This window comes from Barbus barbus (genome assembly GCF_936440315.1).
Source record: "Barbus barbus genome assembly, chromosome: 42".
Lineage (NCBI taxonomy): Eukaryota > Metazoa > Chordata > Actinopteri > Cypriniformes > Cyprinidae > Barbus > Barbus barbus.
The window spans coordinates 15,978,619-15,996,626 of record NC_136720.1 but is presented as its reverse complement, the minus strand read 5'-3'; the positions used below and the strand labels follow the sequence as shown (position 1 = coordinate 15,996,626).

At 37.2% G+C, this 18,008-nt stretch overlaps 1 protein-coding gene across 2 annotated transcripts in view; it reads left to right on the top strand.

Annotated features, from left to right (window-relative positions):
• LOC306861585 (exocyst complex component 4-like) overlaps nt 1–18,008 on the top strand; it is a 129,254-nt gene that overhangs the window by 32,769 nt on the left and 78,477 nt on the right. For both annotated transcript variants that reach the window (XM_079403950.1, XM_079403951.1), the window contains exons 8-9: nt 3,419–3,564; nt 3,772–3,860. In XM_079403950.1, coding sequence (XP_079260076.1) covers nt 3,419–3,564; nt 3,772–3,860 — 235 coding nt within the window. The remainder of the gene's footprint in view (nt 1–3,418; nt 3,565–3,771; nt 3,861–18,008) is intronic.

Sequence of the window (18,008 nt, the reverse complement as noted above, 5' to 3'; positions counted from 1 at the left end):
TCGTGGAACCGAGTGATATGCATCCTTTATTGTTGTGTAACAGTGATCCAGTATATTACTGTCTGTGGTGGGACATGTGATGCGCTGTCTGTATTTTGGCAGTTCGCAGGAGAGATTTGCTTTATTAAAGTCCCCGAGAATTATTAAAACAGAGTCCGGGTGTTGCTGCTCACTCTCTGTGATCATATCAGCGAGTTTCTGTAAAGCTGTGCTCACGTGCGCTTGCGGTGGAATGTAGACACTCACGAGAATGAACGAGCAGAACTCCCGTGGCGAATAGAACGGCTTGCAGTTAATGAAGAGCATTTCTAGATCTGAACAGCACATCTTCTGTACACCACCTCTCATTGATGTAAAAGCACGTCCCACCGCCGCCCGATTTCCCCGTTGATTACGCGTCGTGATCTGCTCTGATCAGCTGGTAATTAGGCAGTAGGCAACGCCGTTCAAAATCCGCGCTGACGAAGCTTCACAAGCGCGCCGGCTCTCTTCCCCCGTCTAAGCCTCCTGTAGCGTTTGACCAGAGCTACGGCTCCGCCAACTACAATGTCCAGCAAAACGTCCGAAAAATCTAAATCCGGTAAAAGATTTTGTGGTGTGTTCTGCCGAATGTTCAGCAGGTCATCCCTGGTAAACACTGATCGTATTTGGAAAAACAAAAAAACAGGAAGAACAAACAAAAACGGTACAAACACTGGAGAGCAACGTACAATAGCTGCCATCAGCGGCGCCATCTTGTCAGTTCTCATTTTCATTTTTGCATATATATATAAAAATAAATATGTCATTCTTGAGACATGGGACAAAACATGTCCAGCAATTGTAACTGCTAGATGTATTTAACACAAATATCCCCTTCAATTTAATTTGATCATTATTATGTGAAATTTATGACACTTATTGTCTTCTCACCACATCTAGTGTGTCCACAGAGAATGGTTTAATCATTCATATGCTATAAAATGGATAAAAATATTTTTGTAATGATGAGAAAAAAAAGACCATGTCTTATGAAAAGCAACACTTAAAAATGTCTCATATCAAAGCAAGGTTGTTTTTCAGAGACATGCATGTTTCATAAGGTTTCAAAGTTGTGTCCACACTTTTTGTCAACACTGTCAGACATTCATTAATATGTAAAAAAATCAGGGAATATCAGGGGCAGCTGTCACTCTAAAGGACCCCCTAGCCACAATCCTTCTCTGCAGAGTACATCACTGTCAGACAGGCTCTGCTAAGTTTTATAGTTTTAGAATATTTTAAATCCTAATGTTAATATTTCCTGGTCACAACCATGATATGTCAACACCATCTTCCAATTTCTGAGGAAATTATTTGAAATATTTAGATCATTTTATTCTTCTGAAGCAGGTTCCATTTAGCAACTAGCATCAACAGAAAAAAACTAAATGGCTACTTCATGAACTCTATTTGTTTTGTGAAAAAAATGCCGAATTTGTCAACACCATCAGATGTCACCACCGTCAGATTTTGTGTTCCAATAATATATTAAAATACTTAAATGCAACTCTTGAATAAAAGCTTTATAAACAATAACATACTGTTTTTTGTGTTTGTTTTAATACAGTAATTGATTGATTCAATGTATTTGATAGTTAAAATGACTACAAATTCAGGTTTTCGTCACCACCGTCAGATGTGTCAACTCCGTCAGTTCCGTCAACTCCGTCAGATGAATATTTTGATAATATTACATTATGATATTTTATATTTGTGGTGGAATTGTTGATCACATGTGAAAGTGTAATCTATCTGCTAACATGAGAATGTGTTTTGAAATGATAAAAACATCTTGAATGCTGTTAAAGATAAAGTTGAAATTATATTACACAGTCCATATTGCACATTTTGTTAAAGAGAAAAGTTGGGGGGTTGCATCAAAGCATGTTTTTTTTCTCACAGTATAAATGATTCTGTATACTAGGGATGGGCGATATGGCCTAAAAAATTTATCACGATAATTTCAGGTATTTATTGCGATAACGATACAAATGACGATAATATATATATATATATATATATATATATATATATATATATATATATATATAAATAGATTAAGTTTATTTCATATAGTATTATTAATGCAATTAACTTGAAACTCTGTACACAGCCAACTTCTGGCCATGCTAATTATGATCAACAGCTCATCTCCATTAATTGCTCTTATCAACCATAATAATGCGTTATGGACGCTTCATATTAAATCATATGCATAGGCTACTGGCACACGTTTACCACGTTGCTGATGACTGAAAGCCTGTGTATGGCTATACTGCTGTGATCTGTTTCAGGCTTTCCATATCATAACATTTTAGAAATTAATTCATTGTAATATCTCAGAAATTGCATATTTAACTTTATTAAAAGTATGGCAGCTTTTATGTCAAATTCAAATTGGACGTGTTTCCACTCTTTGTAACCACCATTTTTCTGTACACTTTGCATATTACGGTAGTTTGCTCCTCATCTGATTTTCTGTAACCAAACCAGTAGCAAATTGTGGAGGTAGCTCCTCGCGTAACAACAAGCTCCTCCTCATGGTGCGTTCACACCAGACGCGAATGAAGCGTTAAGCGCGAATGATTTACATGTTAAGTCAATGCAAAGACGCGAATAGACATCCTGCCGCGCAATTCGCGCGAATGACGCAGCGCGAATTGAGCGTTTAGAGCGAAATTCTATACATATGCTCTCTGTGGCAGTCATACATGTGCGCCTGGCAGAAGCCCTGCCCATGACGCGAATTCGCATCTGTTGTGCAGTGAATTTCACGCGCGAATGAAGCGCGTAAACCCAAAATGTTCACGCGTCCAACTACGCGCGAATAGCGCGATTTATTTGCGCAAGTCGCATCCGGTGTGAACGCACTGTCAGCCTCACGTCCGCCTTCCACCATGCTTGTTTTCACTCCGCACGTGAACAGTGAATCGGGCGCGCAGAAAACTACGTCATCAACTAGACTTATCGTTATTATCGTGAGGAGACAAATTTTTATCGTGAGGAGAATTTTCAACGGTATATCGCAAACGATAAGATATCGCCCATCCCTACTGTATACGCATTAAATTAATCGGCTGTATTTATATTTAGAAAGGAGTCTTTTCGCAAGTGAATCATCTCATTTGGGTGTCCTGGACATCAAACAGTTTGAAAAAATCCTTAGATTATTCGGCCATTCCTTCCCTATTCTAAACCCGTTTGCTTGTGTTGCAAAGTGCAGTGCCAGCAAGTGCTCTAATAAGTTGTTCATCACTAGCTGTTTAGCACGTCTAGTGGAACAGCTACTTAAAGTGTCAAAAAGGGAAATAAATTTGGTTGTTTACTGTAATGTATAACTGAATAAACATTAAAATACTGCAAGTGTCAGTCAAAACCTGCTCTTATGTTCTCTTAGATGCTGCTAATGGACTACCTGGACGTCAAAAACACCCGTAGCGCTGCAGAGCCTTCCGCCCAGCTGTCCTACGCCAGCACCGGTGGAGACTTCGGAGCATTCTTCGCCAAGAAGAAACCTCTCCGACCCAAACAGTCTTTATTCAAGTAAGTTTGCTCATGCAGGGTGATTCAGGAATTGAATTAGAATGTGAAGGGTTACAGCAGACAAGAACCACATGAATAGGCTGGGTTAAGTGCTTCATGGGAAACCATTTTCTCCTTACTCCACATTTGATTTCAGGTTAAACTAAAAGGAAAGCCCTTGACCTGTTTCCTACGTGATCTTTGACCTTTGATGACTTCTTTTTGCAGGTTTGAGTCTTCTTCTCATGCCATAAGCATGAGCGCGTACTTGCGAGAGCAGAGGAGGGAACTCTACAGCAAAAGCGGGGAGCTACAAGGTGAGCGAGGGGATGGGGAGAAGCTGAATGGAGGGGCAGAGGGGACGGCAGGGGTCGGCAGGTGCTGTGTGAATAGGATGGAAGGAGTGAATAGGGTGATGATGGAAAGGAACCCCTGAAGTCATCAGGGTGAAGAGTTGCTTAGCTATGTATCATTCACCTGTTAGAGCTGCTGCTTTTTGTTCAGCGTCTCTGTGCTACACACACACACACACACACACACACACCCCGCTGGAGTGAGACAGACATGCCAAAGAGCGTCTCTTTCTCTCCCCTCTTCTCTCACTCTTCAAAATGACCTTGCAGTTTCAATCAGTGGTGCTTGACAGTTGTGTGTCCCTTCTTGTTTTTCTTCTGCCTTTTTTTTTCTCCAAACAATCCTTGTGAGACACACACAATCTGTGAAATGATCGAGAGAGAGCATAAGGTGTTAAGAAATTAGAAGTGAAGGACACATAGAGGGAGAGAGGTGAGAGGCAGATGCTTCTCACACCATTCAGAAGTACAGACAGGTTCTTTTCAAGACATAAGTTTAAAAAAAGTGAAATAAGACGCAAGAAATACTCTCCGTCTTTCTGTTTCTATAAGCTTTTGTGTTTCTGGTTATATAGGGGTTTTAAAGGAATATTTAACCAAAAAAAGTAGTATTTTGCACTGTTTTGCAGTTTTATTATTTGACTGTGTATTTACTTATTTAAAGTTTATTTTGCAGTGTTGTTATTTTACTGTATAATTATTAATTAATCAATTTATTATTACATTTATTACATTTTATTTATTTGTTTTGAGGGTTATTATGCTGTTTATTTATTTTGTATATGTATTTAATATTTTTATTTGTATTTGTTTTTGCCATGTACCCATTTAATTGTCATAATTTAAGTATTTTTACATTTTTCTCCTCAACATATTTATTTCCATAAATATTTTTGGTAACACTTTTGTATGGGGACCAACTGTCACTATTATCTAGTTGCTTATTAGCATGCCCATTATTAACATATTGGTTGTTTATTAGTACTTATAAAGCTTATATTCTGCATGACCATATTCTACATCCTTAATCCTACCCAATACCTAAACTTAACAACTGCCTTACTAACTATTCATAAGCAGCAAATTAGGAGTTTGAGGCAAAAGTCGTAGTTAATGGTCTGTTAATAGCAAGAACTGGACCTTAAAATAAAGTGGGAATCACTTTTATTACGAACTGTCCCTTTAAAGGTGTTCCTTAGAAATACAATATTCTTGCTGTGTGTCAACTTTGCAAAGTGTACCAACTGAAATTTTCTCTTGTGTCACTGCTGTTAAAATATGATTTCAATAGATAGCAAACCACCAATTACAGCTGACCCGTTGGGCTCAAAAAGAGCAAGATTAACGTGAAGATTAACATCAGATAAGGAAGTAAATGGGCTTCTAAGACTCTCACGGTGTTCCTTCAAATGCTTTAGAAGTGAAAGAAAGTGAATATTTGATTGGTTTAGAACCTCACATCACCAAATAGGAGATGAGATTTCCACTGTTCATTTGTGCCGTCACAATACAGGCACAGTGTCTGTCTCCTGAAAGGGCGAGAAGAGATTGAAGGGATGAAATAATTTAACAGACGGAATAAGTCGACAGAGTTGAAAGTCATTGTTTCATTACGTGAGCAGAAGGGCCATTCATGGATTTCTTAGGGAATAAATGAGAAAAATGACAATAAGTATTGAAGCCGACACAGGAATGTTCCGTATTTTAATTAAGTTTGCAACTTCACAGACATTCAAGCCTAAAGCATTAGAGCTGGTAGATGGTCTGACCTGACTGAATGGATGTTAAAAATAAATATTCATTAAATAATCCATAAATAAGCAGATCCTGATCTCTCAGAACAGACTTCACTGCCTTTTAATACATTTTACAGTATGTCACATATACACAGGCATTTTACGGATAATATAAAAATTTTTGGACACAGTCCAGTTACCATGCAACGCTGAAGCTGAACGGTACAGATGTCTAAACACCTGTGCCTTAGCAGTGCCATTTTCACCAGTAGGGTTGTAAGTTCAAGAGGATTTGATCTATTGAGATAGCAAAGCCCTGTACTGCTTTCCAGTGACATAAAATGGTAAAATTCTGTAAATAAAACACTACTTCACCAGTCTTGGAGCAAAACGGCTTTGTCAGAGTTGCGTGAGATTGCAATTACTTGTGAGTGCGATGTCATGTGGAACGTCTCTGAGTGAATGTGTTTGTAGCAGTCATTATAAAACCACATTCATAACCTCTGTAGCTTTCTCTCCTCCCGCACGACTCCTACAGATCAATTAATCCTCAACTTCCTTCTGAAGAGTTCATTACTGCTTCAGTGCTCTCCTTGTTCTTTCTCTCTGGGCTTTTGCATATTTTTCTGGTATACTGTGAGACTGGTACAGTGGAGAATAACAGGAAGAGTATGGGTAAAGTGAGGGGGAATGGGATTGGATGTGTTGCAGGCTGAATTTGAATTTGCAGCACCCAAATAAACCCCATTCATATTAACTATTTCACCACCTACTTTCTATTTCTTAGGCCTTTGCATCATTTTTAATCTCATAGTGGACAATGAGAGGAAAATAAGAGGTGAAGTAAAGTAGGCTCAAAGCATGCTCAAACAAACTCTTTCTCCTTCCACTGTCCTTTTTTGTGCTTTTCCATGATATTTTAGGTGGGTATAGTGGAGAATAAGCAGACATTTATAGTAAAAGTAAGCAGACATGGGACTGTAGCATGCTGCAGACTGAACTCAAGCTTGCAGCAGTTTTATTTGAATCAAGCAGCCTGAACTTGAACTTGCATTTCTTGCATATGCACCAAGGTTCATATGTGACCCTGGACCACAAAACCAGTCTTAAGTCGCTGGGGTATATTTGTAGCAATAGCCAAAAATACACTGTATGGGTCGAAATTATTGATTTTTCTTATATGCCAAAAATCATTAGGACATTATGTAAAGATCATGTTCCATGAAGATATTTAGTAAATTTCCTACTGTAAATATATCAAAACGTAATTAGTAATATGCATTGCTAAGAACTTTAATGGACAACTTTAAAGGTGATTTTCTCAATATTTAGATTTTTTTGCACCCTCAGATTCCAGATTTTCAAATTATTGTATCTCGGCCAAATATTGTCCTATCCTAACAAACCATACATCAACGGAAAGCTTATTTATTTAGCTTTCAGATTATGCATACATCTCAATTAAACAAAATGGACCCTCATGACTGGTTTTGTGGTCCAGGGTCGCATATGACCTTTTTCTCCATCTAGCTTTTTTCATTTTTCCATATTGTTTTAGATGAGTATAGTGTAGAATGAGTGTAACATTGTAGGGGAAAAAAAGTGAGCAATGGAATCAAAACATGTTGCAGGCTGAGCTTGAACTTGCATTTGTACCAAGGCTCATATGACCTTTTTTTCCTCACTTTTTTCTCTTTTTTTAGACTGTCTGTTAGACAGCTTTTTAGATGAGCATAGTGGATATTATAATGAGTAGAAAATTCATAATAGTGAGCAAGATTGGGATTGGAGCATATTGCAGGTTTAACTCAAACTTTAATTTCTTATATGTGCACCCAGGCTCAAACAAAGTATTCCTCCTTCCACACTCTTCATTTTCCAGGCTTTTGCATGACTTTGCAGACAGTTATAGTGGAGAATGACAGGATAATGCGATCTTATAACGGAATCTGAGCATGTTGCAAGCAGAATTCATAATTCATATTTCTCTTATGAGCAACAAGGCTCAGTGTGCAGCCCCACAAAGAATCTGAACACTTAATCTGCACCTTGAGAATCTGTGACTGACAATATTAGATATTCTTTTCTATATATGATGGATCCAAGAGTAATAATGCAATATATGTCCCATATATTTTCCTATGTGTGTCTCATATATATTCCTATGTATGTCCCAATCCTCACATGTCTCTTCAATCCCACAAACCTGCAGACCGAAAGAAGCAGAGATTGAAGAAAAAAGAACCAGAAAAGCTCATTGCGTGTTGGGTAGGGATTATCACAAAGCAGGGAGATTCTTCTTTTTCTCTGAATACACGTATACAAATTGAGTTTTCTCCTCTAGGCTTACAGCGAGAGGATAAAGGGAAGGTCTTGTTTATGCATGATGCTGGTGTTCCCCAGAGAGAGAGAAAGAGAGTGAGAGAGGTGGATCACGGTGAGTGGCGGGGCTGTGGGCGGAGGAGAGTTGTTGTCTGTCGCTCTGATTTGTGAAGCACAATAGGGGTAGGAGAGGTGCAAATGGAAAAATCCCTCACCAGTGGCGTGAGGAGGTGTATATGGGGGTGTGTGTGAACGTGTGTGTGCGAGTGTATGAGCTCTGTTAGATTTCTCTACACCAATGAAAGTTGTGTTTGTGGATGGTGTCAGACTCTGTTTTTAGTCGAGTTTCCATCAGAAACACTCTAGCTTTATAGACACTTCCAGATAACTGGCTCTCTGTCACAAAAAAGCTGTTTCTATGAGACCTTTTCAAAGTCAGAGTGCTGATTTAGGTTTCACACATCCTAACGGAGACTAAATTCTGGATCAGCACTGATACAAATAGGTGTTTCATAAACTGCACCTTTGCAGAAACATTTTCTGAGTTGTTCAAACATGTCCAAGGTTAGCAAATCTTTTTCAAAGTAGGATTTCATTTTTAATTTAATCTTTTCAGTCAGTTCAAGAGTAACTAGATTCTTTTTCGTTAAGCCCATCAATAGTTGACTTGCGTTGACTTTACAGTTCTGATATGTTGTTTTCAAACTTGAACCTGAAAAGAGATGTAACTTTTAATATTCAGATATTGGAATTTGCTACATATAAAGCAGGGGAAGTGATGAATATATATTTTTTCCTTCTTAAATACACAAAATGCTTAGTTTTTTATCTTTTTCTTTTCCCTTGTAACAACTCTTGCGTCTTTTTAGCTACATTTGCATTTCACATTATTGCAAAGAACCAATATTTTAACATTTTTGCTTTTTTTTTTGCATTCTTTTAACATACGACTTCTCATATAGCTCATAATAAACATAAATAAACATTCTAAGACTATTGCGATGAAGAATTGTTGTCATACTGAATGTGACACATTCAGGGACAGATGCTTCAGCATTTGTAAAATAAACAGCTTAATAAATGAAATAAATATATAAATAATGTTAATCGCTCTAGTTATTTTCGCACATGTGCCAATGGTGGCACACGTGTGCATTTACTAACCCTAGCTGAGTGCCAAGTCATAATTTCAGACTAGACATAGCCTATTTGTCTAGTGACAATGACAGAAAATTCTAAATGAAGAGGAAAATTAGATATGAGTGTTTAATAGGTTGAATGATTTAAAAGTAGCCCAATTCAAATACAAAAGTAAGTGTTTTTGCTGTACTTTTTTTGCTTGCATCATGGTCTGATCTCTGCCGGATATTGGTGGCCTTGACCTTTCTGTTTCTTTCTTTATTCCATTCATTCTTTCATGCTCTTTCTCTTTCCTCTTGACCTTTTATTTTTGTAGATGTTGATTAGCCCCATATCCTCTGTATTCAGCATTGGCATTTCTTAGCATCTGTTTTAGAGCACCAAAGACAGTATGCAATCAGGCATTCCTACTGAGAGCCGCAGAGCGAGAGAGAAAATATGAGACAGACAGACAGACGCTACAGGGAGCATTGTTAGGTGTGATTGTTAAAGAGGGACTTCACTGTTTGACACACAATCAAAGCATGTTTGATGGACGAGAGGAATAGGAAGGACAAGAAAAGGTCACACGTTTGTTTTCAGAATACAAAATCTAGATGAAACAGACCTCAAAAAGACAAAAGACAATGAGATTGATTGTTTTGATGGTTTTTGTTTACTTAGACAGACTTAAAGGGATATTTCACCACAGATTCACTCACTTTTCTTTCTTGGAACAAAACTGGAGAAGGTTCGCAGTAATGGTTATGCTGCTCTTTTCTGTTCAATAGAAGTGGATGGGGACCAGTTGCAGAAGGTTGAAAAAGCTCCATAAAGCATCATAAAAGTAGTTCATACAAATTGTAAGCTATAATCCAACTCCTTTAAGCCATTTAATAGCTTTGTGTGAGCAGCTTGGACATTATTAACGACTCCTTTTGTGTTTTTAATGGAAGTAAGTCAATCAGGATTCAAAAGACAAGAGAGTGCATAAATGTCATATTTTTATTTTGTCGCAGAGCTATCCCTTTAAGAAAAGTCTCTGAACTTCACAAGGAGAAATAAGCAGCATTAGCTTGAGGAAATGGCATTGTTACTGTATGTCACAGACTGTTAGCATTGTGCCTGATATTCTGTGTTTGTGTGCGTGTGTGTGTGCTGAGCCTGATGATCTGTGTACTAAATGAGGCCTGATGGAACCCAGAGACACAGAAGATATGACACTCTAGACGCCGCATGAGAGCGAAGCTCTTTAAATGGCTCTTTAAGCGAAATGGCTTGTATATTGCCCGTGCGTGTAAGAAAATTGGCTGCAACCTTGATCATTTCTTAAACACCTGATTTATCTTAACGACAAGATAACCAATAGATCTGGCTGGAGTCTTTATAGCCATAGATTCTGAAACATCACGGATCTACTTGCATCTGAGGAAGAAAGGCTGCGGGAACCAGTGATAGAGAAATGAGCAATTAAATTACTCCTTAATGCTGTTGTGGTTTTCCTTTTGTTCTTTCATTTTATTTGTTCCCTTGGCTCCTCATCCGGCACTCCAAATTGAATCCAAACAAATAAGAGAGGGCGCTTATGCTGGACCACCAGCTGTGGAGCATCAGCAGAACACTGCAATACACACTTCATGCCAATCAGTGTCCAGTGCTAGTGTGTGTGCTGGAGAGCTGTTTGAGCCATTAGGACAGCCTCAACTTATCTTGTTCTGTAGTTAGAGAGATTGTTGGTTTCCATTCGCTAATGTACCACGTTATCCTCTCTCTATCTGTCTGTCTATCTGTCTGTTTGTCGTTCCAAGTCTGTCTTTCTGTCTTCCTATGTTTGTCTGTCATTTTATCTGTCTGTCTGCCGTTCTATGTCTGTCTAATTGTTTGACTGTCATTCTATGTCTGTTTGTCTGTTGTTCTTTGTAGGGCTGCAGCTAATGATTATTTTTATTGTCGATTAATCTATCAATTATATTTTAGATTAGTCGACTAATCTATCGATTATATTTTCGATTAGTCGACTAATCTATCGATTATTTTTCAATTAATCTATTTGCTATTTTCTTATCAGTTGATGAATTCTTTAATTAAACTATCAATAAATAATAACAGTAACTTCTGTTATTAATCTTAATATTTTATTCAACCGTTTTCTCATAATTAGTATTTTACAAAAATAAATAACAACAAAAAAAGAAAATAATAACAATAAAGAAAAATAATAAGAAAAGAGACAAAAGAAAGAAATAATAATAACAATAAATAATTAATAAAAGTAAAAATGAAAATAAATAAAAAAGAGAAATAGTAGCTTTAAATAATTAATAAAAAATAAAAAAGAAAGAAAAGAAAGCAAGGAAGAAATAGGCTAACAATAACAAGAAAGAAAGAAAGAAAGAAAGAAAGAAAGAAAGAAAGAAAGAAAGAAAGAAAGAAAGAAAGAAAGAAAGAAAGAAAGAAAGAAAGAGAAAAAGAAAGAAAGAGAGAAAGAAAGAAAGGAGATTAACAGGGCAGTGATACAATCAATAGAAATACACATTATGGCTCCATTCACAGTTGCTGTTAGGGACTGACAGCAGTTGCTTACAGGTGAGAGACTTGATATGTTTTATTTACTCAGCAGATTAAAACATCTGCTTGAATACATATCTGTATGAATGAACAGCTAAAGTCACAACCACATTCAGGACACTAGAGCGACAGAATCAAAAATGGCGTCATAACACTGGGAAGTTGCATCACAGTTGACAGCCCGTTTTTAATAAAGGAGCCCAGTCGAGATCTTAAGATGAACGCGAATCATTTCGCCGTCTATGTGGGTGAATTAAACCCGTCATGATTATGTAGGCAACTCGATGTCCCGTGCTGTTCCGTTCATTCAGCGCAGCTTTGAATGCGATTGTGAATCCTGACAATGTAAAGGCGGCAGTTCGGCTGCGGTTCTGACTGTCGTATAATAATAATGCTCTATGAACGCAACTCTATGAAGTGATATTGCCATACTAGCCTTTACCTTCTACTTTATAGTCTTGGTTTGTGTTAAACATGGCAGAAAAAAGTAGTCTTAAGTAGCGATAACTGCAGGGTCGCGCAATGTGCGTGGCTAAAGGTGCGACTCCTCGACGCACTCCATGCTAATCGACATGTTTTCATAATCGACGTAATCGATAACATCGACTGCAGCCCTAGTTCTTTGTCTGTCATTCTGTGTCTGTCTGCTATTCTATCTGTCTCTGTCTGTCTGCTATTCTATCTGTCTCTGTCTGTCTGCTATTCTATCTGTCTCTGTTTCTCATTCTGTTTGTCCGTCTGTCGTTTTGTCTTTCTGTCTGTTGCTCTGTCTCTGTCTGTCTGTCTGTCTGTCTTTCTGTCTGTTGTACTTTGTCTGTCTGTCTGTCTGACAGAGATCACGTATTTTTTACACAATTTTACTTTTTAAGTAATTGAGCTTGCCTTAAAGATGTTTCGATTTTAAGGATATAAATGTATAAGATAATATTGCAGTTGATTTTACCCAAGATCCCAGCAAGGTCATATCATCGAATCTGGCTAGCAGAACTCATAGTGAACTGAAAAAACACCCATCTTTAGATGCACAGTCAGTTTTGTATGCTTCTGCTGGCTTTGAGTCACAGATCATAAAGTCAAATACTGAAATTCACTCAACATCCAAGTTCCGTCACATTCACAGAGCGGAGCAGCAGTCAGCTGGTGCACGGTCTAGTCGGATGCTTCATGTTCAATCTGTTTCCCAGTAATTTTATAGCAGAAGCTGATTAGGGTTGAAACAGCATTACGGCCCGTGATTGTGTTGTTTTTTTCTTAGGGGGGGCCGGCTGTGATGAGTGGAGTCCTGAGGTGGATCTCATCACGGACACATTATTGAATTACTGCAGTGGTGAGATGAGATTGGCCCGTGATTGGCTGAAATGGACTTGGAGGGTAATAACATATCAGTAGTGCTGTGGGTATTGACGGGGATACGTTTTCTTGCTGTTGCTTCCTCCTTCATGAAGTTGAACTTAGATTTTATGAGACCAGAAGTAAATAGAACTTGTTTTAATATTTGGGTCGTAAAAAAAGCGTTGTTTGAAAAATTTGAGGTTGAACGGTGAATAACAAGGTAAAGGGAGCGCCGATAAAACTTTTTATTTGCATTTCTGAAGTTCTCTGGTTTGTCTTAAGGCTAGGTTGTTGTAGCTGTTATCAGACGCAGGGCAGACACATAATTACAGACTTTGTCTGAGTGAGTGTGTGTGTGTCTGTGTTTCACAACCTGTGCTAATTTTAATCAACAAGCTCGTCATCACTGTGGCTGTCACAAGCTTGTTTACCTTTCATTTGGGAACTGCGTGATTGAAGGAGAAAAGTGTGTGTGGGGTGGGGGGGGGTGGAGAGGGGAAAAGGTGAAGGAGAGGACAGAGAACAAGGGTGGTGGTGATGATGATGATGTCTGGATGAGTGGAGCAGCCTTTTAAACACAATCACAATCACTGGCTCTCTGATTCTAAATCAGTGAAGCTTGAGAGGGCAGCAGAGACCCGTCTCAAATCTCATGTTCCTGTTCTCCAGTTACAATGAGACTCAACAGAGGTGGCCTATGTGGGAAAGAGAGACAGAGAGAGAGAGCAATGGACAGACAACACAACCAGAAATGGCTAAACCCAGGTTTAATGTAATTCTGAGTTATTTGTTGCATATTTCATACTGTTCACGCTTTATCCTGGCTTAGTAATTATCTTGCTAGTTCAGGTTTTGAAGTTTTACACTGTACTGTTTTTTTTTATATATATTTACGAGGTTAAATGATTATCTGATTTTTCAAACCGTTTTAATAATTGCCTGTCTACTATTTACTGTGTTTTGATCAAATAAATGCATCGTTGTTGAGCATAAGAGGCTTCTTTCAAAAACATTAAAAGTCTTGCAGACTATAACTTTTGAATGGTAGTGTATCTCTTCATCAATCCAGTTAATATGTGTTATTGTTTGACATTTTTGATGTCAACTCAAAACATTCTCCCCTAAAACACTGAAACTATACAAAGCATGAATGTTTCTTTAATTAGTATAATTAGTACAGTAAATATTTTTTAATCAATCATTAATCATCATTTGCTAAACAATTCACAGCTATGTTCTAGCATCACATCGGCCTTTACCCAGAGTATTAAAAGACGTTAGCCAAAAGTTAAGCACAGTGTGAACGCCTTAAAGAGAGACAGACAGAAAGAAAAATTTTACTTGCAATAATTATAACACATTTAACCGTAGTCTTCCTCTTCAGTTTATAATAATTACTAGTTCAGTAATATTTTTTTATTTATTTATCCCTTTTCTATTTCAGTTGAAATGGTTCTTGTGATGAGAAAGAGAAAGAAACTGTGAGTAAAGAAAAGCAGAAGTATATTGAAAGAGAGCCAGACAGGTGAAATAAGAGGGTGTGTGCTATTATGGGCATGGGTGTCTGACTGGAGTTAACTTTATTTTCTCTTTTATAATGGAGTCAAATGAAGCAGTAGTGATGGCTCCGTAATCAGGGCTGTTAGATGGAGGCCAGATATACCATTATTTTTAGGGAGGAGTAAATTGTGGTCAATGTAATCAACAACTTGACTTTATTACCTTCACTACCTTGCGTTTTTGACCTTGTGAAACATCAGTTGGTGCCAGAGTTATTTCAGTAAGCATGAAAAAAGTTGGATTTATAGACTTGTATAGATAAAGCACAAGTATTCAGGACTGGCTGGACTAAATATAAACATTTCAAGCTCAATATGTAATTTGTGTATAATTGAGAATGAATTCAAACCTGCGTCTGCTGAATGAGAGCCGCATCTTAACTTGTCTTGAGTTTGTGGACTAATCACTATGGATCTGACAAAAAGCAGATCTTTTCTCTAGGTGCAAAGATTCAGAGCTTATCAAAAATTAATGTATGAAAGCATCTTATCCAAAGCGAGGGGAATTGGCTACCATGACACAATTAATAATTTATGCAACTCTATTTTCACAATTATGTATTCATTCATTAATTTGTTTAATTGTCATCCCGGTGCATTGTCAACACACAGAGCTAGTGGTCTCGGCTCTCTCCTGGCTGGAAATATTGGAATATTGTCCCCTCAAATGAGTTTTAATAATAGAGGAGCCTCATCAGAAGCCAATCAGACATGAAGACATGGCAGAGGAATTATAACCAGGCCAACTGGGAAATCATGAATTATTGAAAATTGGCCTGTTCTTTTTCAAGTTGGAGGTTTCTGCCTGACAGCACTGATTGGCCACACACGCACACACCTGTCGATCTTCATTCTGTTTTGTTAGGAGAAACCTGGCAGCTGGTATGGGTTTGTGCTGTGTAGTCTGTCTGTCTGTGGCAGCTTAACTGATAACTAACCCATGGAGACCAACCCAGAACACTGCACAAACAGAGAACGACAGGCTGTGCCTTGTGTTTGTGTATTTTCAAGTATGTGTTTATGTTGTGGGAAGGCCTCGTCCGATTTAAAAAAAAAAAAAAAAAAAAAAAAAAAAAAAAAAGTATCTGGACATTTGAGCCGAACTTAAAATTGTGTAAGTGTCATTGCGTTACTTAACAAAAGATCAAAGCACTTTACTATTTACTATTATTTTAAATGAAGGTAGCACAAGCACACTTCTCAAGAAATGCATTGGGTTATGTTGTTATTATTATTTGAATGATTAATGATTATTTATTTTTTATACAACAATGTCTAAATAATAATAACAACAACAACAATAATTTATAATATTTTAATGTAATAAAAATGATACTTATTATTATTAATTTTGTTGTTCGTGGTGGTGTTATTATAATAACATACTAAATTTGACAATAAGTTTTCCAAATACAACAACATTAATCCAACAGTAATCAAACAGTGCGTCCTTAATAATAATAATAATAATAATAATAATAATAATAATAATAATAATACATTCTAAAACATGTAATCAAACAGTACATCTATTTTAATAATAATAATAATAAATAAGTATTGTAAAACAATATATGCACCGTCCAAACTACTACTACTATTATTATTATTATTATTATTTTATTCTATAGGTACACTATACACACAATATGATCAAAATTAAAATTATTTAAGCATTATTATTTTAAAACAATAGGTGCACTGTTCAAAAATGGTATTCAACAACAACTATAAAAATGTTGTTGTTATTATATTGTTTTATTTTAAAACAATATATACACTGTTTTAAATAAAATTTGTTGTGAACTTGAGAAACACTGACTGCCTAAATTAACGATACAAATTATTTTGTTACCAGTAAGCAGCTGCAAAACTGGCTAATAAAATCTATGATAGATCTAAGGAACTGAATTGTAGCATAATTCAGCTGCAGGTGCCACTTTGTTTGATATTTTGCATCTAATGTAGAGACATTCATGCATGCCTTAGTTTGACTTAAGAGTCCAAATACTTTGGAGCCACTTTATATACATCCCGAATTCCGGAAATGTTGGGACATTTTTTAAATTTGAATAAAATGAAAACTAAAAGACTTTCAAATCACATGAGCCAATATTTTATTCACAATAGAACATAGAGAACATAACAAATGTTTAAACTGAGAAATTTTACACTTTTATCCACTAAATGAGCTTGTTTCAAATTTGATGCCTTAATTAAGTTAATTGACATCAGGTCTGTAACATGATTAGCTATAAAAGGGATGTCTTAGAGAGGCAGCGTCTCTCAGAAGAAAAGATGGGCAGAGGCTCTCCAATCTGTGAAAGAGTGCGTAAAAAGATTGTGGAATACTTTAAAAACAATGTTCCTCAATGTCAAACTGTAAAGGCTTTGCAAATCTCATCATCTGCAGTGCATAACATCATCAAAAGATTTAGATAAACTGGAGAAATCTCTGTGCGCAAGGGACAAGGCCGAAGGCATTTGTTCGATGCCCGTAGTCTTCGGGCCCTCGGACGACACTGCATCACTCATCGGCATGATTCTATCATTACTAAATGGGCCCAGGAATACTTCCAGAAACCACTGTCGTTAAACACAACCACCATGCCAACTGTAGATGCCAACTAAAGCTCTATCATGCAAAAAGGAACCCATATGTGAACATGGTCCAGAAGCGCCGTCGTGTCCTGTGGGCCAAGGCTCATTTAAAATTGACTGTTTCAAAGTGGAAAAGTGTTCTATGGTCAGATGAGTCCAAATTTGACATTCTTGTTGGAAATCACGGACACCGTATCCTCCAGGCTAAAGAGGAGGGAGACCTTTCAGCGTGTTATCAGCATTCAGTTCAAAAGCCAGCATCTCTAATGGTATGGGGATGCAGCTTGCATTTTTTGGAAGGTACTATGAATGCTGAAAGGTATATAAAGTTTTTAGAGCAACATATGCTTCCCTCCAGACAACGTCTATTTCAGGGAAGTCCTTGTGTATTTCAGCAGGACAATGCAAAATCACATACTGCAGCTATTACAACAGCATGGCTTCGTAGTAGAAGAGTCCGGGTGCTGAATTGGCCTTCCTGCAGTCAAGATCTGTCACCTATGGAGAACATTTGGCACATCATTAAACGAAAAATACGTTAAAGTTGATCACAAACTCTTCAGCAGCTGGAAACCTATCGTAGGCAATAATGGGACCAAATTCCAACACCAAAACTCCAGAAACTCGTAACCTCGATGCCCAGATGTTTTCAAACTGTTTTGAAAAGAAGAGGAGATGCTACACCATGGTAAACATGCCCCCGTCCCAACTATTTTGAGACCTGTCGCAGGCATCAAATTTGAAATGAGCTCATTTTGTGCATAAAATTTTAACATTTCTCAGTTTAAACATTTATGTTATCTATGTTCTATTGTGAATAAAATATTGGCTCATGTGATTTGAAATTCTTTTAGTTTTCATTTTATTCAAATTTA